The sequence below is a fragment of the Macaca mulatta genome, chromosome 1 (assembly GCF_049350105.2).
Source record: "Macaca mulatta isolate MMU2019108-1 chromosome 1, T2T-MMU8v2.0, whole genome shotgun sequence".
In the NCBI taxonomy this organism is placed as follows: Eukaryota; Metazoa; Chordata; class Mammalia; order Primates; family Cercopithecidae; genus Macaca; species Macaca mulatta.
The window spans coordinates 183758077-183783324 of NC_133406.1; the positions used below are offsets into that span (position 1 = coordinate 183758077).

A 25248-nucleotide genomic window follows, 5' to 3' on the forward strand; every position below is an offset into this window, starting at 1 on the left:
GTAGTATCTATACTGGGAATGATGGTGTAAGCCATAAGGTTCATTCCCATTGATTCCCTATTTTCTAGTTTGCTATCAAATAATGAAGATATTTACGTGGCAGGAAGGTTGGTGCCAATATTCCCTTAGGGACTTCTCCATGCTATTGCCTGTGGTTGGGATCATTAAGACACAATTTTCTTTTCTAACTGGTAGATAATATTTCCTTCCAGAAATGTACATTTTGTTTGGATGATTTTGAGAAGGAACGCACTAATAAAAAAAACTAGGGTGGTCTTTCACTTAATTAACAGAATTAATTACTTTAAGGATTACTTTAAAAACACATGTGTTTTTGAGTCGCTAAGTAAATAATTCTATTCTGATTTAAACTGCAAATCATTGTCTTGTGCTACCTGCTGTCTAAACTGAAACAAATAAGAAAAAATTAATTAAGATGTATAACAGGTTGAATAATGGCCACACAAAGATATCGAGTCCTAATTTATGGAACCTGTAAATTTTACCTTATTCGGAAAGCTGGCCATTGCAGACATCGTTAAAGTTTTTGAGATGAGGATATTACCCTGGATTGTCTGGATAGCATTAAGTGTCATCACAGTATCTTTGTAAGAAGGCAGAGAGAGATTACAGGCAGATACACAAAGGAGAAGACTCACAGATGAGGCAACAATGTGACCAGGGAGGCAGAGATCACAGCGATTCAGCCACAAGGTAAGGATTGTCAATGCCACCAGAAGCTGGAAGAGGCAAATATTAGGTTGCTACAAAAGTAATTGTGGTTTTTGCTGTTACTTACTGCCAAAACTGCAATTACTTTTGCACCAACCTAATAACAGAGTCCCTTCTAGCGCCTTTAAGAGGGAGCATGGCTCTGCTGATACCTTGATTTCAGACTTCTGGCTTTCAGAACTGTAAGAGAATACATTTCTGTTGTTTTAAGCCACCAAGTTTGTGGGAATTTGTTCCAGTGGATTCAAGAAACTAATACAGGATGTCAGAGCAAAATGAGCATGTAGGGATCAAACACATTTAAACAGTAACAGTCTAAAATTCTTCAGCACTTCTCAGAGATGAGTGAGGTAGAATAACAAATTTCAGACTTTGATGTTGAATGAACTAGGTCAAAATTGTGTGTGTTCCACCACTTACTGCTATGCAATTTTGAATAACTCATCAGAAACATTCACAGAGCACTTCTCTGTCTGAATGGTGGGTCTGGAGGCAGGATGACCATTTGCAAACTTTGCAAGATCTCAGATGAGGAAAAAGCAGGGATTAATTCAGGGCAGTGGGACTGGGGATGAAGAGGAAGGCAGAGGTCATTATTAGAAAAACAGCTGGCACTCCACAAATTAAAACTCTAATGAGATACTACCCTACTCCTGAAAGAACGGCCATAATTAAAAAATCAAAAAATAATAGATGTTGACATGGATGTGGTGAAAAGTGAACTCTTTTACACTGCTGGTGGCAATGTCAACTAGTACAACCATTATGGAAAACATTGTGGAGATTTTCTAAAGAACTAAAAGTAGAACTACCATTCAATCTAGCAGTCTCACTACTGGGTATCTACCTAAAGGGGAAAAAAAAAGTCATTATGGCCGGGCGCGGTGGCTCAAGCCTGTAATCCCAGCACTTTGGGAGGCCGAGACGGGCGGATCACGAGGTCGGGAGATCGAGACCATCCTGGCTAACATAATGAAACCCCGTCTCCACTAAAAAAAAAAACACAAAAAAATTAGCCGGGCGTGGTGGCGGCGCCTGTAGTCCCAGCTACTCGGGAGGCTGAGGCAGGAGAATGGCGGGAACCCGGGAGGCGGAGCTTGCAGTGAGCCGAGATCGCGCCACTGCACTCCAGCCTGGGCGACAGAGCGAGACTCCGCCTCAAAAAAAAAAAAAAAAAAAAAAGTCATTATATACAAAAGAGACTGCGATGCATGTTTATAGTAGCACAATTCACAATTGGAAAATATGGAAACAACCTAAATGCCCATCAACCAATGAGTGGATAAAGAAAATGTGGTACATATACACCATGGAATACTAGTCAACCATAAAATGGAATGAAATGAATGGCCTTTGCAGCAACTTGGATGGACTTGGAGGCCATTATTGTAAGTGAAGTAACTCAGGAATTGAAAAGCAAATATGATATCTTCTCACTTATAAGTGGGAGCTAAGCTACGAGGATGCAAAGGCACAGGAATAATATAATGGACTTTGGGGACTTGGGGGAAAAGGTGGGGAGAGTGAGGGATGAAAGACCACACACTGGGTACAGTGTATACTGCTCGGGTGACGGGTGCACCAAAATCTCAGAAATCACCATGAAAGAACTTAACCATGTAACCAAAACCCATGTTCCCCAAAAGCTACTGAAATAAAAATGAAAAAATAAAAGAAGGAAACCATCCGGAATTCCTTAAACATGTATTCTGAGCCAGATGCATGAGAAGGGTTCTGTGTGCCTTACTCATGTATTGCTCATAACAATTCTAGAAAGTAGGTACTCCTACTACTCCAATTTATACATAAGGAAACTGAGCACAGAGATGATTAAAAATATTCCCAAAGTAACAATGCAGATAAGAGGCAAAGCTGGATCTAAACTGTGGAACTGAATCTTAACACTGAAACTTGGCAGTAGTGTGCTAATAGACAAGGTTCAGGCAGTGAGTGGTATGCCGAGTGGGGAAGGGAGCATCTAATACAGGCATGTGTGTCTGAAGGGAATTTTAAAACAATAATAAAACAGACTAGAAGTTACACTGTGTTTTATTATGTATTTATATTTACAAGACAGGATCTGGCTCTGTCACCTAAGCTGGAGTGCAGTGGCACAATCCAAGCTCACGGCAGTCTCCAATGCCTGGGCTCAAGTGATCCTCCTGTCTCAGCCTCCTGAGTAGCTGGGACTCTAGGTGTGCACCGCTATGCCCAGCTAATTTTGTGTGTGTGTGTGTTTTTTTTTGTAGAGAGCAAGTCTTGCTATGTTGCCGAGGCTGGTCTTGAACTCCTGGGCTCAAGTAATCCTCCTGCCTCAGCCTCCCAAAGTGCTGGGATTATAGATGTGAGCCACCACACCCAGCTGACTACGTTTTATTATCACTGTGAGCCAGGGATTCTGAACAAAGTCAGAATTTTAATGCTCCCCTCTGCCTGAGTGGAGGGCTCCCAACATCCCTCTTCCCTTCATATGTCAATGGTACTAGGGATCATTTTGAACTATTCAAAACCATTTAGATGGACAAAGTAGACACACCTCTGTTCATTGGGTGTGTTGGTCTTTTCCATAGATGAAAATGGAATTCTCAAGAACACACCTGGGACATCCCCTGGATTATCTCATCTCCTCATGGGCAGTTTGGTATTTTGTTTCTAAGCAATTAGTTTCTCCAGAAGACTCTCATTAGTGGGCAAGAGATTTGCCACGACTCAGACAGAAATAAACGTGCCTATGTACAGATAGCGACTTTTCTACCTATGAGCCATAACACACATCTTTTGCAGCCTCACTCAACACTACCCTACAAACAAAATCGGGAGACGCAGAAACAAATGTCACCGTCCATGTACAATGGCTTTCAAACAACAATTTCTAGACCCAGTTTCTCCCCAGGCCCCTAGACATAATGATCTGCTTAATCTCCATTTGAATGCCTAATACACACATCAAATATGAAATGCCCCAAAACCGGTTACCCTTTTGTCCTGGCATGGAAAGCAATCCGTCCACTCTGACCAGTTGCTCAGCTGGCAGGTAACTGCTGCGGGTGTGGCTGCCCGTCTTACTCTCCTAAAGAAAGGAAAGATCCCTGCATCAATTTTGAGATGCAAAATTTAAGCAAATGAGAAAGCTGTGCACATTTTCCTTCCAGTAAAACACGGTTTGAAAGAAATGAGGAACGAACATTTATTGTACTCCTACTTTATGTAGAAATGCCAACAGAAGTGAGAGAGTGTATGGTGCCAGAGGGTTTATATAAATTATCCCTTTAATACCATATCAGTCCCCCATGCATCAAATTATTATAATTTTAGAGAGAAGAATATTAAAGAGGGCTAACAATTTTTGAAGAGCCAAAGTAGCAGAAAGCTCAGTGGTTAAGAATGTGGAGTCTGGAGTAAGAGGATTGGGTTTGAATCTTAACCACCACTTGCTGACTTTGAAAACTTGAGTAAATTACTTAATATCTCTGAACTACAGCTTTCCCCTCTGTAAAACTACGCTAAAAATAACATTACCTAAAAGGGTTATTGAAAGTGTATTGAAATGCTTATGAAAGGTTTACTACAAGATAACTTTCATTATTACATGCTGGGACATTGTGTGGATTATCTCATTTAATCCCTATAACAATCCTTGGAGATACATATTATTAGATCTATTTTATGTACAGTGTAAGAAAGCTGGGATTCCTAAAAGCTAAATAGCCCTGAAGTCATAGCCCAGGAACGACAGAGGCAAAAATGGAACTGGTTGGTTTGATGGCAAAGCCCGTTACCTGCTCCTCATCATGCTACTGCCTCATTTTATGAATCAGCCAACAGACGTGAGAGAGTGTATCTCCAAGCCCACGATCCTTCTCTTACCCCATGCTTCCCCCTCACCAATTAAAAAGCCTACTCAGGGAAAGGGGGACAAGCCACAAGCTTGCCTGGCTTCCACATTAGCCTCTTCCCATAGCATCACTGCTACAACTTCAAGGCCAGGTTGGCCCACGGGGAAAGTGGGAACATCTTCTGTTAACACTAGAATTACCACAGCCTCTGAGAGCCAGGCAGCCACCGCTGTGAAGAATGGCATGATTATTACCCTCGTGTAGGAACAGAAAGTGTTTCAAATCTCATGCTAATTATGTAATGAATTTGATGAATAATGACACCTAAGTTGAAACTCCACACAAGGAGCCATGGAATAGTTCAGAAAATTTTGTCTATCTTTAACTCTGGTTCTCCAACTTTTGGTCTCAGGATACCTTTGCATTTCTGCAAATTACTAAAGACCTCAAAGAGCTGGTAAGTGGGCTAGATCTACCAATATTCACAGAATTCAAAATTAAAACTGAGAAATTTAAAAAATACTTGTTTATTAACTTATTTAAAATTACAATAACAAACCTATTACATGTTACCATAAATGTACATTTTTTCAAATCCCTTTAATGTCTGGTTTAGAAGAAAGTAGCTAGAATCTTATTTCTGCTTCTTCATCCAATCTGTTGCTATATATTGATTTGGCTGAAATCTATGAAGAAAACTCAGCCTCACATGGTTATGTAGTTGAAAAGGGGAGGAGTGTTTTAACAGCCTTTTCCAATAACTGTGGATGCTCTCTTTTGGTATTAAATGAAAACTTGACAAGAGGCAATTTCTTACATGTTAGTGGCATGTGGAACCTGAAAGCATATCAGTGAATTTTTTGTTCTCTGTCACATTAAAATCCATTGGTCTCTACACTTTGAATGGATCTTGTGCCCACATACAATTTTTATAACATCAGGCATTCGAAATTTGGAAAATCATGGTTCACTGAGTATGTGCCTTACAAATATTAATACATTTCACTGTATAATATCTAAACATCAAACTTGTTAATATCACCAGTGATCTCGTCAAGTTCATGGTAGTGGATATGTTTCCAAAATTTTAATTTTCTCATAGAAACTCCAATCTTGTTATTAGTAACAGGTAATGTTATTTGTTTTCCTTGAAATGATAGGGTCTCTGCATTTTTTTATACAATGCATGGCAAATATCTAAGCCCAAATAACCATAGTTTGGCAGTTTTTTCATCAAGAAAAAATGGTGTTCCAGGAAAAAAAGTGGTCTTATTGACTGATGTTTATGTCCCCCAAAAATTTATATGTTGAAACCTAATCCCCAATCTGATGGTATTAGGAGGTGGGACTTTTGGGAGGTGACTAGGTCATCAGGGTGAAGCCCTCATGAATGGAATTAGTGCCCTCATTAAAGAGATCACAGGGACCTCCCACATCCCTTCCACCACGTGAGGACACAGCTAGAAGATGATTACCCGTTAACCAAAAAAGTACGCCCTCACCAGACACTGAATCTGCCAGCGCCTTGATCTTGGACTTCCCAGTCTCCAGAACTGTGAAGAATAAATGCTTGCTGCTTAAACATCTAGTCTATAGTAATTTGTTACAGTAGTCCAAGTAGTAAGACAAGTGGTTACCTTAACTTACAGCTCAAATAATTGCTTTTCCTCAAGACAATCATCACACTCAGTACATACTCAGTGATTTCTCTATGCATTCTTCCCATTTTGTTACATAGAATACTTAAGTCACATCTATTCAAGGATTGAGGTTTAATTAAATTAACAATTCTTACTGCTTCTAGAAGGACTTTCTTAAGTAAAACTTAAAACTTAGGAGTTTTGTTTGTTTGTGTGTTCTTTCCTGTGAGTTTAGTGCCACTGCCTTGATTTTGACCAAGGCCCTAGCAGTTTTATCCATTGGTGCCTCTGTACCATCGGTGCAACCGTAAACACAGTAAAAGGGTAAAATAATGTCTTACCATTATTATGAGAACTGTTTTGAACTTACAGGTCCCCTGAGAAGATATTGGGGACTTCCTGGGGTCTGCAGAACACACTTTGAGAAGCTCTAATCTGTAACACGGTGCTAGCAGGCAGAAGCCCTCCCATCCCTTCAAAGAAAACGTCATTGCCCCGCTCACAATCTTCCCCCTACATCAATTCCTGTCCTCATGCTGGGAGACTCATCACCCCTACAAATGAGTCATCCAACTCTCTGGTTGCTCGGTTGCTCCTCTTCCTCATCTGTAATAATCTTCTCTTCTGAACCTTCTCACTCTCTAAAACAACTTCTCCTCCAAGCCATTCATTCATGAATCACCTGTGAATAGTTACTTGGGGGCTCCACAGCCTCTTGTCTTTCTATCTTACAGGCTTAAGGGGATTCCCACTGCGCTTCTTCTTGAACCTCATTGGGATCTCCATTATCTCGACATCTAAGCTTCCTCCCTTTCAATAAGAACTCCTCTTATCTTTATTTACCTTTATAACCAGTTTTGATTCCATGATTCATCACTTTAAAATCTTACCTATATTCTAAACACCTAGACCCCACTGTTCCCTCGATCACACCTAACTGTAAATCCCAACCCTGAATGAATCCGATTATCTACCTCTTTACTTTGGTTAATTCCTATGTATCTTTCATTCTCATCATAAACATCAATTCCTTAGGGAAATATTTCCTGATATCCAGACTGGTTGAAAACCTCCTTCATATGATTTGGTCAATCTCTGCACATTTTCTCAATATTTAATTATCAAACTTGTAATATTTGTAAAATTTATTTTTTCTCTACCAGATTCTAGGCTCTATGAATGCAGAAACTGTCTATATTTGCTACAGAGTTCCCAGCACCTGTCATGGGCCAGGGCCACGGAAAGTGCTCAGTAAATATTTACAAAAGGAAAAAAAGAAGGAAGGGAAAGAGGGAGGGAAAAAAGGAAGGAAGGAAGGAAGGAAGGAAAGAAGGAAGGAAGGGAAGGAGGGAGAGAAGGGACTGAGATAGGGAGGGAAGAGAAAGAATAAAACCAATTTCTGGGATATAGACAGTGACACTGTTGAGACATTTATTTGAACCTGATTCTTATAATCTAAATTAAATTAGATCCTGGTATCTCGACATTCAAATGGCTCAGGGTTTGTTACACACGTCATTTTTCTAATAGACTGTTCTAATAATAAAAGTTTGAAGTGTGGGAACATGGATAATCGGAAGGAGAGAGAGAAGGTATAGGGAGAAGGTTTGGGAACAGGAAAGGACTCCAGCATTATTTCTGCATCTCACTACAGAATTGTCAAGATAATGTCACTGTAAGCCCATAGAGACTGCATTATGTGTCAAACCGGAGGGAAACAGTACTAATGGATGGAAGCAAAAGCCTAGACAGAGCAGTGGTGTATTGCTGTAGTTTCAAAAGCCTTGTGACATGATGTCTAGACGGAGGCATACATGCTAATGCTATCACGGAGGCCAGAGTACAGAAAGTACACCAGGACCATTCATTAAAGTTGTTACAGGGCTCCAACCTTTTAGCCAATACCAATGTGACCAACATTTTATTATTCCAATAATTTTTTCAATGTAGTTCATTTTTTGATCATTATAAAAGTAATACATTCTCATTACAGAGAACATGGGAAAGATTATAAATGAAAAGAATTGTCCCAAATTTTACTATCATGAATATTTAGTTATATTTTCTTCTGTTTATTTTCATAACACATTGAGGTCATACTGAGTATTACATTTTATATCCTGATTCTTCCACTTAATAATAGAGCAGAAACCTAAACTATTTATGGTAATACACATTGTTCCACTCCCCTTACATTAAACAATTGGATTATTGAGTCCCCAGTTTTTCAGTATTCAAGTTATTTGTTGAAGATATATCCTGTAGAGTGGGATGACTGCATTGAAGGGATTTTAGAACTTATGGCACATATTGCCAAATGGCTTTCCAAAAGAACTGTATAAATTGTTTAATTACTTAAGGAGCCATTCATAATTCTGTGGCCTAATAAATCTTGGAAAATATTTTTAAGGCATCTCTCAGCTGGCAAAATTCTACTCAATCAGTAAGACATTTAATATGGAGCACAGGGACTTAGGAGTCTTTGCTTCTCATCTTCAGTTTGCCTCTCACCTGCTGGGCTACTATGAGAAAGCTGCTTTAATTGACTTTAAGTTTTTTAATCTGTGGAATGAGCACAATTCTATATGGTGCTATTGCAGCATTTCTCAAAGAGTACCCTGCAGAGTACAGTTCCTGAGATATGCACAGGGGTCGGGGAGGAAGAGGAGAAAAGTTCCATGGTCAAATACATTTGGATGAACTGCATACACCATACCATTCTTGGATATTTAAAATGCCCAATAACATATTAAAGGCTCAGAGAGTTTCTGCATTTTAATTTGCTTACCCTGGCATTTCCCAAATTTTGTGAGGAAACACAGGCCATTTCTTTTTTTATGCATCATCTGTAAGACTATGTAACACAGTTGAAACACTGATGTAAAAGAAAGAGGTTTAGAGTTCAGCAAATATGCATTTGAATCTGATTTCTGCTACTTACTGAATTTCAATTTTCTTATAGCTATAAAACAGGGAAAATTGTTTGCAAGACTATTTTGAATATGGGGTGAGATCATGTATGTAAAATCTCAAGCACAAGCCTGGCATACATGTTAGCGTCACTCTAACCTTGTCAACCTCACACATGCTCATCAAACCTCTCCGTCTTCATCAAAAATGTATTGAATGTACTCGGATAGGGCTGTGGACAAGTGACATGCTTCCCATCTGCCTTTTAAAATAGAGCAGCTTATTGCGCAAAGGGTCTAAAACCTAGAGTTGAATAAGCAACGTGCAAGTTAAATACTTGACCCAGAATGTGGCCACTTCAGCAACTTAGAAAAGAAAATAATTAATTAGCTACCAATCCTAGGCTAGAAGGTCAGAAAGCCCAACCCTGATGATTACCAGGGTGTTGTCCTAATACATTGGCTCAGCTTGTATTAAAATCTGATTATCACTAATCATATAATCTTGAGCCAGTCCCATCCAGTTACATGGAGATTCCATCATACAACAGAGGTATTTTAGATTTAACTTTGAAAGCGCTCAGTCTTCAGCAACCTCCATGTTGCTAAGTCCAGTAGAAAGTTGTCTGGTTTTGTTTTACTTGCCCTCTGCTATGGTTTATTTGTCCCCACTCATGTTGACTGCATGAGTGTAATAAGTAGGGGGGAAAAAACAAAACTCATATTGAAACTTGATTCCCGATGTGGCAGTGTTGGGCCTGGTGGGAGGTGTTTGGGTCCTGAGACAGATCCCTCAGGAAAGGCTTAGTGCTGCTTTTGCAGTAGTGAGTGGGTTCTCCTGGCTAGACAGACTCATTCTCGCTGGTTCCCATGGAAATTAGTTGTTATAAAGCAAGGTTCCTCCTCCTGTTTGGTCCCCTTCAAATGTGCCCACTTCCTTTTTTACCTTCTCTGCCATGTTTTGACGCAGCACAAAAGTCCTCACCAGGATGTTCCTATTTTCTTTATAGAACTTAAAGTATATAAAATATTTGCATACACTTTTCTAGAACAGAAGCTTCATGAGAGCTAAGAGCAAGGACTTTGTCTTTCTCATTTATATCCCCAGGGCCCAGAACAATGCCCGGCATATATTGGGTGCTCAATAAAACAAAATAAGCATGTATATGTCAATTAAAAAAGGAAAAGCTCTCACCAGAAGCCAAGCAGATGCTGGCACCATGCTTCTTGTACAGCTTGCACAACCATGAGCCAAATAGACCTCTTTCCTTTATAAACTACACAGCTTCAGGTATTCCTTTATAACAACACAAAACTGACTAACACACAGTCTGTTAACCACTTTTTTCTTCATGAGAACTTTCATCTCTTGGACTTCTTCAGCATAATTCCTCCTCACTCTCTTCCTACCTCTGGCCAGTTCTCCTCCAAAAACTGGAATTCTTCAAGGTGCAGTCTGGTCTTTCTTCTTTTTCTCTTTCTGCTTTTCTCACCCTTAAGAAGGTAAGATCCATGTCCTTGGCTTCATACACGATCTGTGCAAATGTTTCTACATTTAGGCCTTCAACTTAGACTAGTCCTCTGTAATCCTGTTTTGTTTATCCAACTTCTCCATTTGATATGTCTATCAAATGCCTCTTAGACATGGCAAACTTAATGGTTCCACATCTAAACTATTCATTTTCTCTTTTAAGCAGTTCCTTGTTATGCCTTCCTGTGGGCCAAGACCTTCTTCTACTTTACCTTTCTCCAATCCATTCTCTGCACAGCAATGAAGATAATTTTTTCAAATGAGAAATAAGATAATATCCTTCCTTTATAAGACTCTCAGTGATTTTTGTTTTGTGTGTGTGTTTTACTACACATAGACTCAAATCCAAATTTCTCATTGTGGTGCCTAAGGTCCTCTGGGATCTGGCCTCCATCCAATTTTTTGACTTCTTCTTAAGGCATTTCTCTGCTTTCATGCTACTCTCATTCTTCAGTCCTCAAACATGACAAGCCACTTCCAATCACAGAGTCTTAGCACAGGTGATCCCTCCGCTTTACCCTGCTCTTTACCTAGCTTCTCCCTACCGCCCTTCACATCTCAGTTTAAATGCCACCTCCACAGAAAATTCCCTCAATCAGCCTGTCTTTAGATTGCTCTGATATCCTCTAACAAAGGGCCCATTTATTTCCTTCGCAGTATTTATCACAATGTAAAAGAAAAATTTTTTTTTTCTTTTGAGACAGAGTCTTGCTCTGTTGCTTACATCAGAGTGCAGTGGCACAATCTTGGCTCACTGCAGCCTCCAGCTCCCAGTTTCAAGCGATTCTCATGCCTCAGTGTCTCAAGTAGCTGAGACTACAGGCATGTACCACCATGCCCAGCTAATTTTTTGTATTTTTAGTAGAGACCGGGTTTCACCGTATTGGTCAGGATGGTCTCGAACCCCTGAGCTCAAGTGATCCGCCTGCCTCGTCCTCCCAAAGTGCTAGGATTACAGGTGTGAGCCACCACGCCCACAATTTTTAAGATAATATTTTTGGTTACATATTTATTGAGTCCATCGCTACGCTATAAATTCCATGAGTGTTGAAACATTATCTGTTCAGTTTATTACCTAACACCTAGCATACCTGTAATATTTATTTATTGAATGAATGAAAAAATAAATCCAAAAAAGTATCCACTGTGTGCTAGATGCACATAGAATTCCATACAGAACTTTAAGTTCCAAGCATGTACTGGGCTCTCCTGCAGTATTTGCAGAACGCTATTTCCTCCACAGAATGCTAATCATATCTCATTCATCTGGCTGAACCTTTCCACTTCAGTTCATTCTCTCCAGATAGCTTTCCTTAGCCTGCCTGTCCTATGCTAACATAGTGCCATATACGTAGAGCTTCTAACACTTTATTCCTACTCCTAGACTGCAAGCTCTAGAAGACTGAAATCATGACTGTATTGCTCACCATTGTACCCTAGTGCTGAGCACAGTATCTCGAATATATTATCTCATATAATCTTAAGTTATTCATTAACATTTCACAAGAACCCTGTGGGGGTAGGAAGTACTATTTCCATTTTATAGATGAGTAAAACGATTCATAAGAAGTTGAAATAACTGGCTTAAGGTTCTGTAGGTAGAAAGTGGCAAGGCCAGAATTCAAACCAACAAAGATTCCAAAGCCTATGCATTTTTTAAGCATTCCAAGATGTATTCTGAAGGATTTCTGACAAAAGAGAAACAGGGTAATAAAAATAATTTTCTAAAGGCTTACCATGTACCAGGTTCTGTTATAAGTACTTTACATAAACTTACTCAAGTCCTGACAAAAACTCTATGAAATATGTATTAGCTCCATTTCATAGATGAAAAAAAAAAAAATGAAGCCTAGGAAGTTTAAGCAACTGGCCCAAGTTCCATAGCCACTACGTGGTGATGCCAGGACTTAATGCCAGATTGATTATACTTTATAGACCAGACCCAATGCCACCTGAAGTATTGCTAAAGATTAGTTACCCTAAATAAAAGTCTCCATATTACATGATTCACTTTTCAGTCACATCCACTACTCCAATTGTTTTTATTAATTAAAAATTCATGTTTCCTGAATACACATCAATTTTCAGTCGTCTGGACTACTATTAAAAATATTCACATGGCCTTGGCCAAAGATGCTTTGGTAAATATACTCTGATGTCCACAAAAGCAATAAAATAAAAAGGGACATCATGATTGAAACTTCTTTAGGGTCAACTGCCTATAGGCCCACTTAACAAAAAGAAACAGCTTTAGATGCTTAGATAGTTGTCCTCTGTGTTTGGGATCCTCAGTCACGTTTTTAAAATTCCCCTAAGGAATTCTGCTTTTCATCAATGGAAAAGTTGGGTTGAAAATGTTGGCCTTCAACTGATGGATAATAAAAACAACACTCTTAGAAGAATGTAATAAGGGTTAAATTGGCCAGTATTCGTAAATGCCTATCAGAGTTATCTTGTTATTGAATACTCCTCTTCTTTCTCTAGGGTTCAGTTTCTTGCTCTGTAACATGAGTGGATTAAGCTAGATACTAAATCCTTCCTAATTCTAAAGACCAACAAAATAGAAATAATGGAACTAGCATACAAGAACTTTGAAAGAGTTATTGTAAATATGCTCTATTATTTGAGGAGAATTAAGAAGCTAATGAGAAGGGTAGCAGAAGATATTAAAAGATACCAAATGAGACATTTAAAACTGAAAATTATATTAACTCAAATTTAAAATTCACTGGATAGGCTCAACAGCAGATTAAACATTGCAGAACAAAAAATTAATACATATGTAGTTATAGAAACCAAAATGAAACAGAAAATAAACCGCCAACAACAAAAAAAAGCAAGAGCATCAGTGACCTGAGGGACTTTATCCAGCAGGCTAGCATCTCTGTAATTGGACTATCAGAAAGAGAGATGAGAATGTATGGGGCAGAAAACATGTATGAATGAATCATTGCAAAAATTTTCAAATTTGATGAAAACTATAAACCCACAAAACCATATCACCTTGGAATTAGAAAAATATAAATCTAAAAGATGGCCCAAAAAAGAAGAAAATAGAAACAAAGAAGACATGGGACAAATAGAAAACAAATAGTAAAATGGTGAACTCAAGCCCAAGTTTATCAATAATTATATTTGATGTAAATGGTCTAATTACTATAATTAAAAGACAGAGGTTGTGAGACTAGCTAAAGAAAGCCTCATCTATGTATGTTCACATGAATTATATTTTTAAATATAGTCATATAAGTTAAAATAAAATAATAGAAAAAGATTTGCCATGCACATACAGATCATAAGAAAGCAAGGATAACTATATGTATTAATGATAAATGAAATAGGTTGTAGAACAAGGACCATTGTCCTTGGGGTAATGGAAGCCTTTCATGATAATAAGGGAGTAAATTATCAAGCAGTCAGAATAATTCTAGATATGTGTGTGTGTGTATTTAATAACATAGCTTTAAAATACATGGAGCTAAAACTGATAGAACTGTAAGTAGGCAAATCCACAAATACAGTTGGAGATTGCAAGATTCTTTTCTCAGTAATCAATAGAACAAGATGAAAACTTGAGTGACATTAACAATCAGCTTGACTTAATTGACTTGGAACTACACTGAACAACAGAATAATGCACTTTTTTGAGCGTATGGAATATTCACTAAGGTTGGCCACACTCTTAGTAAAAACCAAATCCCAATACATTAAAAGAATTGCAATTAAAACTTCCAGGCAAATTAAAAACTTGAAAACTTCTAAGCAGCATACATACTGGAAAGGTGTTATTTGTATAAAACATGTAATAGAGATCCACTGATTTTGAGGCTGAAGATTATAACTTCCTTCCATCACCATTGTTTTAAAATTTTTTTTTCAAATAACATACTTTTAATTAAGATTTTATAATGAGCAAACGTTAAACATGGACTTATAAAATAAATGTGTGCCATTAAAATGTAAATCTATATATTATCTGTTTTCAATGTTAGAGTTCATGTGAAATTTTATTTTGCAGGGGAAAAGAGTGCTATTACTTAAAAATAAAGTTTAAAATCTCTGACTGATCAGAAAGATCCATGCCAACTGGTATATTATAAATTTGTTCTGTCTGATTATTGTCAACCATCAAGAGAATGAAAATACCAAAAAATAACAATAACAATCACACAAAGCACTGGTAACAGCTTTCACTGAACACTTGCTAGGTAATAGGTAATAGGTATTGATCTAAGTACTTTCATGCATTTAATTTTTGTTCTTTCTTTCCTCCCATTTTACAGGTAAGGAAAATGAAGCTTGGAAAAATTAAATAACTTGCCTGAGATCAGACAGCTAGTAAATGTCAGTGCCAGAATTTGAACCTAATAAAATCTTTTCACCATGTAGCTTTTCACTTTCAAAGTCAGTGTCAGACACACTGGTATTAGATACAAAGACCTCATGATTTCCTTCTTCAGCACTTTGTAAAGTATTTAATTGGTTCTATTTTGCCTTGACTTGAAATTTGCCTCTTCACTGGTCTGTCTTGTTTGATAAGTTCATCAAACATCAAGACTCTTTGTTCATTTTCAAAAAGGATTACAATGATAAGCTTTTATAATTAAGAATATCTCGGCGGAGATTTCCTTTACCACAGTTCTCTTGCTTTATCTTCTAATTATTAGAGATGAATTTTCTGATTTCAAAATTGTATTTCCTTTAAATACAAGTTACAGATTAACTGCTTTTAAAAATGCTTTCCTCCCTTCTGAACTGTTACTTAAAGGAACTCTCACTTGCTCTAGCATTTAAAAGCACTAATGATTCAAAATTGCATCATCTATCAAGAATTATAATTAAATAATTCTATTTAACGTCTTTAATGTTTGGGAGAAAGGGATTGCTTTAAAGCTATCCCAAAGGTGAAATAAAGGACTGCTTAGGCTCCACAAAATACTTAATATTAAGATACAAAAAAAAAAAAAAAAAAAAACTCATGAAGCTAGGTTGGAAATCTCAAGAAAATAGAATGGGTAAAATGCAATGTACATATGAAACTATATCACCTCCCTCTATTATCCCATAGCAAAAGATAAAGTCAGTTTTAGAATTAAATGACCCAGCATCTCTATAGTCCTTTGCCTCCCCCAAAGTGATTTTGAACACATTATCTAATTTTATCCTCCCCCAAAACTATGAGACAGGTACTCTTATGATGCTCTTTTACAGATAAGAAAGTAGGGGTTAAGTTAACTGTTTAGCACCACTCAGGAGAACTATCATTTATTAAGTGTCTACTATAAGCTGAGTACATTTTATATTCAGGATCTTATTTTATCTACACTAACTCTTATAGAAGAGGTATTATTATTCTCATTTTACAGCTAGGGAAACTAAGGATCAAACAGATTAAATGATTTACCCTGAATTACTCAGCTTCTAAGCATTAGAGCTGTGATTTACACGTAGGCCAATTTAGCACGGTCTTTTCACTGTCCCATCCTCCTCCACGGGAGTAGCAATAACATGAAAAGAGGTTATTTTCCATTCCAACACAGCCTCTGCTGCAAACATAAAAGTGTCTTAGTTCCCCAGCAGGCGATTCCTATGTGCAAGTTTTGCAGAGACATATGGCCCACTTACTGGTTCACCTTCTCCTGTGCAGTTACCCCAGGCTGACAAGTCATCAAAGACAAGATGAAGAAAACAACAGCAAACATCTCAGCCAGAAGCCACCACGCTATATTACCTTGAAGGAATAAAACTATCTATTCAGGAAATTGGAGTAAAAGATGTCTACAGGCTGGGACCTGTAAGATCTATCTGATGTTAGAAACTCACCCAGATACACACAAATTCGCACAGAACTCAATTGATTCTCTTTCAAATGTGGTTAAATAGTAACCAGAGTATTGATTACCTAAATACTCTAAAAATGTTCCAGACACCAAAGGTCACTGCCCTTTAGACCTTTTGAAAAACAATATCCATGTGGTTAAGGAAAAGAAGATATTTAACCAACAACAGCTTAGCAAAGAGGTCTTATTTTCAAACAGAGACAAAAACCAAACCACGATGCAGTTCTAGAATTCCTGGTCTTTTCCGGTATCTCTTGGAACTTCTGAGGTCAGATCAATCTATTTCACAAGACTGAAACAAGGCTAATATTGTCATATCAACTCAGACATAAAGCACTCAGAAAAATGTAGGAAATGCCAACAGTTACATGAAAGTTCTACTATATATTGCCAAACATCTAAATCCTGAAATATATGTGTAATTCAATGGACTTTCCACTTTTCATACAGACACTGGCTATCATCAAGATCCAGCATATCTGTTTCTTGAGGGGGCCAGATGTCTTAAATAGACATCTCCAGAAGCACTCTCTAGAATTATAATGTCAAATGTCAATAGAACCACACAACTGGGCTAATGGTACCATACCTGCATATAATTTCTTACTCTCCAAGACATAAATTAAATTAAATTAAGAGTTGGGGTGTCCTTTGTAGGGACATGGATGCAGCTGGAAACCATCATTCGCAGCAAACTATCGCAAGAACAGAAAATCAAACACCACATGTTCTCACTCATAGGTGGGAATTGAACAATGAGATCACTTGGACACAGGAAGGGGAATATCACACACCGGGTCCTATTGTGGGGAGGGTGGAGAGGGATAGCATTAGGAGATATACTTAATGTAAATGACGAGTTAATTGGTGCAGCACAGCAACATGGCACATGTATACATATGTAACAAACCTGCACATTGTGCACATGTACCCTAGAACTTAAAATATAATAATAAAAAAATTAAAAAATAAAACTGCCAAGTCTGACATTTTGAAAACAAAAAACAAACAATAAAAAAAATTAATAAAGATGGATGGATAGATAGGTAGGTAAATAGATGATGGATAGATACACAGACAATAATTGAAAGCCTACTATGTGGCAGGCATTTCATATGTCTTATTTAATTTTCATAGCAGGGATATGAGATAGAAATTATTAATTCCATTTAGATGGAATTAATGAAGACGAAGAAATGGAGGCCCAGAGAAAGTAACAACTTGCCGAAAGTTGTACAGCTATCTCAATATCCTTGGGAATATTTAGATTCTCTCATTAGCAGGACTGTCCAGTAGTATCATTACTGATCTCAAAGTTAGGAGAAATTTTAATGAATGACTAGTATGCTTAAGAAAATGTGTTTCTGATTTAAACGCGGAGATTTTTTTAAAGGCACCAAATTGTTATCATCTCCCTTTTCTCAGAGATTTTGGTAAACTTGACAGAAGTAAATGTGGATTCTGGGTCCTGGCGAGTCCCTGGAGCTTATGATTTCTGTGTCTCTCTTTCTCCTACCTCTTTTCATTTGGACTCCTGGGTCCTCTTGGCCTCAGTTCTACCCTACTTTGAAAATCACACTTTCTTTTTGCTCCACAATATTCCAGCATGACTAGCATTTCATTACGCTTTCACTGAAGATATGAAAGACAATGGGGGGTGTTCTATCTGGGCACCCTGGGGCCAGCTCATGATGACACATCTGGCAGCCACCTCTTTCTACCAACTTCCCGTCCTTTCTCATCCATAGTCAAAATTCCTGACGCAGATCCACAGAGTCCCCTGGGAAGTGTAGCTCAGGTTCCCCGACTCCTCCTACAGCTTTTCTCATGAGGAGAAGACTTCCCCTACAACAATGTTCTCCACTAGGGGTGATTTTGCCCTCAGGGGATATTTGACAATGTTCAAAGATATTTATGTTATCACAACCTGGGGGGTTGTGCTACTGGCACCTAGTGGATAAAGGCCAGGGATGCTGCCACACGTCCTACAATGCCCAGGACAGGCCCCCACAACAAAAAATTGTCTGGCCCAATATATCAATAGTACCTAGGCTGGGAAACACTGCCCCATGGAAAAGCTTGTCTGCCTTCCTCTGATTCCTGAAATACAAGCCATCGGGTCTTCCTTCCTAAAGCGGCTCCTTCTTGAAATGTCTCTGATGCCTTTTCTCCCTACCTAAGCCCTCAATGGCTTTGGGACTCCTTCTTAACCTTTATCACCTCTCCCACCCCATCCCCAACACGGTCCCTTACATCCCACCATATTCCTCTGTAATATTTTCCCGCCAACCTTCTCTCCTTCATCCTCACTGTCTTTGATCCATATCAGGGCCTCATCTCTCTGTAATTCTCATAACCCACTTCTAGTGGGTTATGAGTTCTCTCTCACTTCAACCCTCCCTCTCTAGCACTGCTAGATTCATCAACAAGAAAACAGTCCCTGACAACATCGCTGTCCTGCTCAGAAAGCTGCAGTGGCTCCCCCATTGTCCATAAGAGTAAAAGTCCAAATTCCTTCATAAATGAGTCCCAGCCCATTTTTGCAGCCTTATCAACCACAACTCTGCAATGGTCCCCTACAGCATAGTCTAGGTTCCCCTCACCTTCCTCATGCTTTGCTGCTGCTGTGGCTTTGCTCACACTGGGCCTTCCACCTGAACTACCTTCGTCCATCATCTCCTCCCTTTCTGCCAAGCATCTTCTCAAATGTCAGATCCATCATGGATCTTTTGCTGGTGGCTCCATTTAAAAGGTATCTCCTTGGAAGCTCAACCTCATAAATGTGCTAGCAGCACTTCTAATTTTTGTTCCATATTCTTCTAGGGGAGCAGGGTGTAACTGGAGAACGTACATTTCTTTAGTGTAAGTTTCATGTCTGATTCTTCTTTATAATCATCCATATCACTTAACAATAAAATCTTTAATCGGAAATAGTTGTTGAGTGAATAAGCAAATAAGCAATTTAAAATAGATTACTATTTCAGAATATTTTCAGGTATATTTTCTCATTTAATTCTCAAAATAATCTTGTGAGATAAAAATCATTAACCTATCCTGGGCAACATGGTGAAACCCCATCTCCACAAAAAATACAAAAGTTAACCAGGCATGGTGATGTGCATTTGTAGTCCCAGATACTTGGGAGGCAGAAGTGGCAGGATCATCAGATCTTGTGAGCCAAGACCACGCCACTGCACTCCTGCCTGTGTGACAGAGCCAGACCATATTTCAAAAATAAATAAATAAATAAATAAATATATAAATATCATTATCCTGAAGAGAATCTTGAGAGTCAGAGAGAGAGTGATTGAGGGGGAAAATGAAACTAAGATGTTTGAAATCCCAGGCCCAGTGCCTACCACCTTATACGTCTATTTAATCTTCACAGCAATCACGCAAGGCCAGTAATACTAATGCAGTTTTGAAAATGAGGATATTGAAATTCAGGGTGGTTAAGCAATTTGCCTGCAATCACACAGCAGGTGAGTCTTGGAGTCATGGATTTATAATCCGTCCAAATGCAAAACTTCAGCTCTTTTTGGTCTGGTGCAACAACTAAGTGGTATATCAGGACTAAGGCCTGGATCTTCTAGCTCCAAGTCTAATGATCTATTATGCTTTAGCAGAGAATGAATATAATTTCTAGAGGACAAAGAAAGCAAAATCATCACGAGATGAAATCAAAGGAGAAAAGCTAATAAGAAATGGGAGTATTCAGTGTCTCTGTGAGTGAGTGTGTGTGTGTGCGCGCGCGCATGTGTGCATGCATGCACTGGGACGGGGGAAGGGCATCTATCTGCTTTCAGCCCAAATGTTCTAAGATGAATGGGAAATGCCAAAAAATTGTTAGGTTTGCATATGTGGATTCCACCTTAATTGTAGCATTTTGTTATCAAAGATAGATAGTTATAAAATACCAAGCAGAACAGACATGGAGATTGCAATTCATTTTGAAAACACATTGCCTGTCTTAGGGAAACACTTTTCACCATCTAAGCCAGCCTGTGAGTTATGACCTCAGAAAGGAACATGTCCTGTGTTGGCTCAGACTGCTCCCACAGGGTGACATCCAGATCTGTGCTCTCTGCAAAGCTTTTAGAAGCTCTGTGCCACATTCCCCCATGCTGGCCCTGCGTTTGCCCAATCCAAATAGGAGATCTAAATTCTGCAAATCTAGTGCAAATGGAGGCAATGTGCTGGAGTGGAAAAAACACAGCCTTAGATCAGAAAGTGCCACTAACCAGTTATTGCCTCCTAGCCTTAGTTTCTTCGTCTGTAAAATGGATAAAACAATACCTATCTAACAGGATAGGATCAAGCACCAAATTAGGATATTTAATCTAAAGATATTTAAATATCTAAAATGAAAGTATGTAAACACTAAATGAAGAAATCTATTCACAACTGGGCATTTTGAGCAGCTGTTGCTGCTTTTTCAAACAATGCTCCCCCTTCTCACAATCTATTTTTCCCCATTCATATGCATGAGAGCTTTCATTTAAGTACCAAGAAAGGAGAAAGTGGAAGAAAGGAGGGATCTGGCTAAGAGACTATTGGAGGGAGGATGTGAGAAATCTGTGTGCTGGTTCCTTGGACTGATTGTGAGTCCCTCTGGCAGGACAATGCAGCCAGCAGAAGCTGATAGAATGACTCCAACTATAGATCCAGGTGGCAACATGGTAGAAAGGCCCCTTCTACCCAAGTTCCAGTATCATTATGGCATCTAAAGCGTTGAAAACTTTGAGAGCAACTCAAAGTAGTAACTTCACCGTGGACGTGGCCAATCTCACCATGGTCATAGAAGACATAAAATTTCGCTGTGCAGCTAACTGATTGGTTAACATGAATGGCTGAACATACAGTTTTGTGGGTTTGCCTCAGGTATCTCTCTGGGGGCTGTGTATGTATGTGTATATGTGTGGGTGGGTGTGTGGGTATACTGGGGGATGATATCCTGTGCCCTCACTGGAGAAGCCTACAAAATATTCAGCACAGTATCTGGTACAAAATCTGCAATTAGCAAATGAGCATCTCCTGTCCACTGCCTTCCCTATCCTCCCTTCTTCACCCTTTGCAAGATTACATGTCTTTTATATCTGTTTTTCCTCCTGATTACCTCATCAGTCCCTGGTAGCAGCCAACAGACATTAGCAGTGGGTTTTCGACTGGAAATGAAGTAGGGCTGGTTTAGTAATTGGTCTCAATCAGAGGCTTAACAACGAATGGGCTAATGCGTGCCTGCTGCTCCCTACTTCATACTGAAGCTTTGTATTTGCATTTCGGGGGTGGATGACAGGGAGTCACTGTCTGGCTCATTAAAGTAGAAATTAAGGACCTTTTCTCAAAGAGGCAATTCAGCATTGTAAGCAGCTCTGGCCAAATCTGGGTGGTCCTTCGAAAAATCTGTGTTGGAATTTGGCTGCAATAAAAACAGAGTTAATTTTGAACCTGAGCAAATTCTCCAGGCCTCATCCACTGGTCAGTTGTCTCCTTCTCTGCAGTGCCTTCACTCACAGCTTGGTGCAGCATAGCCCTCTCTGTTCCCACAGTGCCAGGTCATAGCACTCGCTTTAAAAGACCACTGACTTGATGGATCGTCCTTCATCCTGTTTGTGATTTCTGTGAACTTCTGGAAGGCAAGACTGTGCCTGGCCCAGAGTCTTTGTGAATCAGATACATGAGAGTCAGTGAGTGAAACTAGCTCTCCATAGCCAGGCTGGCTTCATCTGCCCCTGGTGCAAGCAATAAGGGAGCACGCAGCATGCAGAGATGTTAAAAACAATCCTAAAGCCCTCTAGAAGTCAGTTGGCTTCATGCGGTCACCATGAGCAGGCTATTCTAAACAATGTCGCTGGTCACATTGCCTTCTCCCACAGTTTTCAACCTTCCATTCCCTCCCAGCACCACACTGAGATGCCTGTTACTTTCTGTTCTCCAGATTCCCTGTGAGCTTTTTGAGAGCGAAGACCATGATTTAAATCATCTTTGTATTTCCACTGCTGACAGATAGTAGGTGCATGTTTTATGCAGTTACAGAAGATTTCAGCTTTTAGTCCAAACATAACTGAATTGAACTCCCAGCACAGCCGTGAACCAGTCTTGCGACTTTGGGCAAGTTGTTTCACCACTGTGCCTTCATCACCCCTCCTATATAGTGGGTCTGATGATTATTGGGTTTATAAATACATATGTGTGTATATGCATACAGATATATATCATATATACACACAGTACCTAATTGATGTTTACTGAATTGACCTGAATGAGCAAGCATTTCCAGGCAAAATCATAATGAATGCTGTTTTTCTTTGTAATCTTTTCACTTCTCTCCTGATATGGTTTGACTCCGTGTCCCCACCCAAATCTCATCTTGAATTGTACTCCCATAATTCCCACATGTGGTGGGAGGGACGTGGTGGAAGATAATTTGAATCATAGAGGCGGTCTCTCCCATACTGTTCTCGTGGTAGTGAACAAGTCTCGTGAGATCTGATGGTTTTATCAGGAGTTTTTGCTTTTGCATCTTCCTCATTTTCTCTTGCTGCCTCCATGTAAGAAATGCCTTTCACCTCCCACCATGATTTGGAGGCCTCCCCAGCCATATGGAACTGTAAGTCCAATTAAACCTCTTTTTCTTCCCAGTCTCATGTATGTTTTTATCAGTAATGTGAAAACAGACTAATGCAGTAAATTGGTACCAGCAGAGTGGGGTGTTGCTGAAAAGATACCCAAAAATGTGGAAATGACTTTGGACCTGGGTAACAGGCAGAGGCTGGAACAGTTTGGAGGACTCAGAAGAAGACAGGAAAATGTGAGAAAGTTTGGAACTTCCTAGATATTTGTTGAATGGCTTTGACAAAAAGCCTGACAGCGATGTGGACAGTAAGGTGGAGATGAAGAACTTGTTGAGAACTGGAGTAAAGGTGACTCTTGTCATATTTTAGCAGAGAGACTGGCAGCATTGGCCTCTGCCCTAGGGATTTGTGGAACTTTGAACTTGAGAAAGATGATTTAGGGTATCTGGTGGAAGAAATGTCTAAGCAGCAAAGCATTGAAGATGTGACTTGGGAGCAGTTAAAGACATTCACCTTTATAAAGGAAGCAGAGCATAAAAGTTCAGAAAATTTGCCGCCTGATGATGTGATAGAAAAGAAAAACCCATTTTCTAGGGAGAAATTCAAGATGGCTGCAGAAATTTGCATAAGTAACGAGGACCTGAATGTTAATCCCTAAGACAACTGGGAAAATGTCTCTGGGGCATGTCAGAGGTCTTCATGGCAGCCCCTCCTACCACAGGCCTGAAGGCCTAGGAGAAAATGGTTTTGTGAGCTGGGCCCAGGGTCTCCATGCTGGGTACAGCCTAGGAACTTGGTGCCCTGCATGCCGGCCTCTCCAGCCGTGGCTGAAAGGGGCCAATGTACAGCTCGGTCCATGGCTTCAGAGAGTGTAAGCCCCAAACCTTGGCAGCTTCCACATGGTATTGAGGCTCAGAGTTCACAGAAGTCAAGAACTGGGGTTTGGGAACCTCCATCTAGATTTCAGAAGATGTATGGAAACACCTGGATGCCCAGGCAGAAGTTTGCTACAGGGATGGGGTGCTCATGGAAAACCTCTGCTAGGGCAGTGCAGAAGGGAAATGTGTGGTCAGAGCCCCAACACAGAGTCCTACTGGGGCACCACCTAGTGAAGCTGTGAGAAGAGGGCCACCATCCTCCAGACCCTAGAATGGTAGATACACTGACAGCTTGCACCATTGACCGGGAAAGCCACAGACACTCAATGCCAGCCTGTGAAAGCAGCTGGGAGGGAGGCTGTACCCTGCAAAGTCACAAGGGCAGAGCTGCCCAAGACCATGGGAACCCACCTCTTGCATCAGCATGACCTGGATGTGAGACCTGGAGTCAAAGGAGATCTTTTAGAGCTTTAAGATTTGACTGATCTGCTGGATTTTGGACTTGCATGGGCCCTATAACCACTTAGTTTTGGCCAATTTCTCCCATTTGGAATGGCTGTATTTACCCAATACCTGTACCCCCACTATATCTAGGAAGTAACTAGCTTGCTTTTGATTTTACAGGCTCATAGGTGGAAGGGACTTGACTTGTCTCAGATGAGACTTTGGACTGTGGACTTTTGGGTTAATGCTGAAATGAGTTAAGACTTTGGGGGACTGTTGGGAAGGCATGATTGATATTGAAATGTGAGAACATGAGATTTTGAAGGGCCAGGGGTGGAATGATTTGGTTTGGCTCCATGTCCCCACTCAAATCTCATCTTGAATTGTACTCCCATAATTCCCATGTGTTGTGGGAAGGACATGGTGGGAAATAATTTGAATCATGAGAGCACTTTCTCCCATACTGTTCTCGTGGTAATGAATAAGTCTCACAAGATCTAATGGTTTTGTCAGGGGTTTCTGCTTTTGCATCTTCCTCATTTTCTCTTGCCACTGCCATGTAAGAAGTTCCTTTTGCCTCCTGCCATGATTCTGAGGCCTCCTCAGCCATGTGGAACTGTAAGTCCAATTAAACCTCTTTTTCTTCCCAGTCTTGGGTATGTTTGTCAACAGCATGAAATGAACTAATACATCATCCCTTCTGTCATGATTCTTTGTTCCAGAAATACCAACCTGTGGCTATTCAGGTTGGGCTTACTCTCAGTGATGCCCATGATGCCATCTGAAGAATCAGTAATGCCACAAGGGTCACTGAGAAACTGATAGAGACCACTGTGTGTGTGCACCATTTTTCTATGTATTTT

The 25248-nt window shown here is 39.6% G+C and overlaps 1 protein-coding gene across 1 annotated transcript in view; it reads right to left on the reverse strand.

The window, feature by feature from the left end:
* C8A (complement C8 alpha chain) overlaps positions 1 to 16494 on the reverse strand; it is a 63519-nt gene extending 47025 nt beyond the window's left edge. The window contains exons 1-2 of the mRNA XM_001114403.4: positions 16274 to 16494; positions 3709 to 3802 (exon numbers count right to left, since the gene is read on the reverse strand). Of these exons, the coding sequence (XP_001114403.3) occupies positions 3709 to 3802; positions 16274 to 16350 (171 nt within the window). The 5' untranslated portion in view covers positions 16351 to 16494. The remainder of the gene's footprint in view (positions 1 to 3708; positions 3803 to 16273) is intronic.
* Positions 16495 to 25248: the final 8754 nt, after the last annotated feature.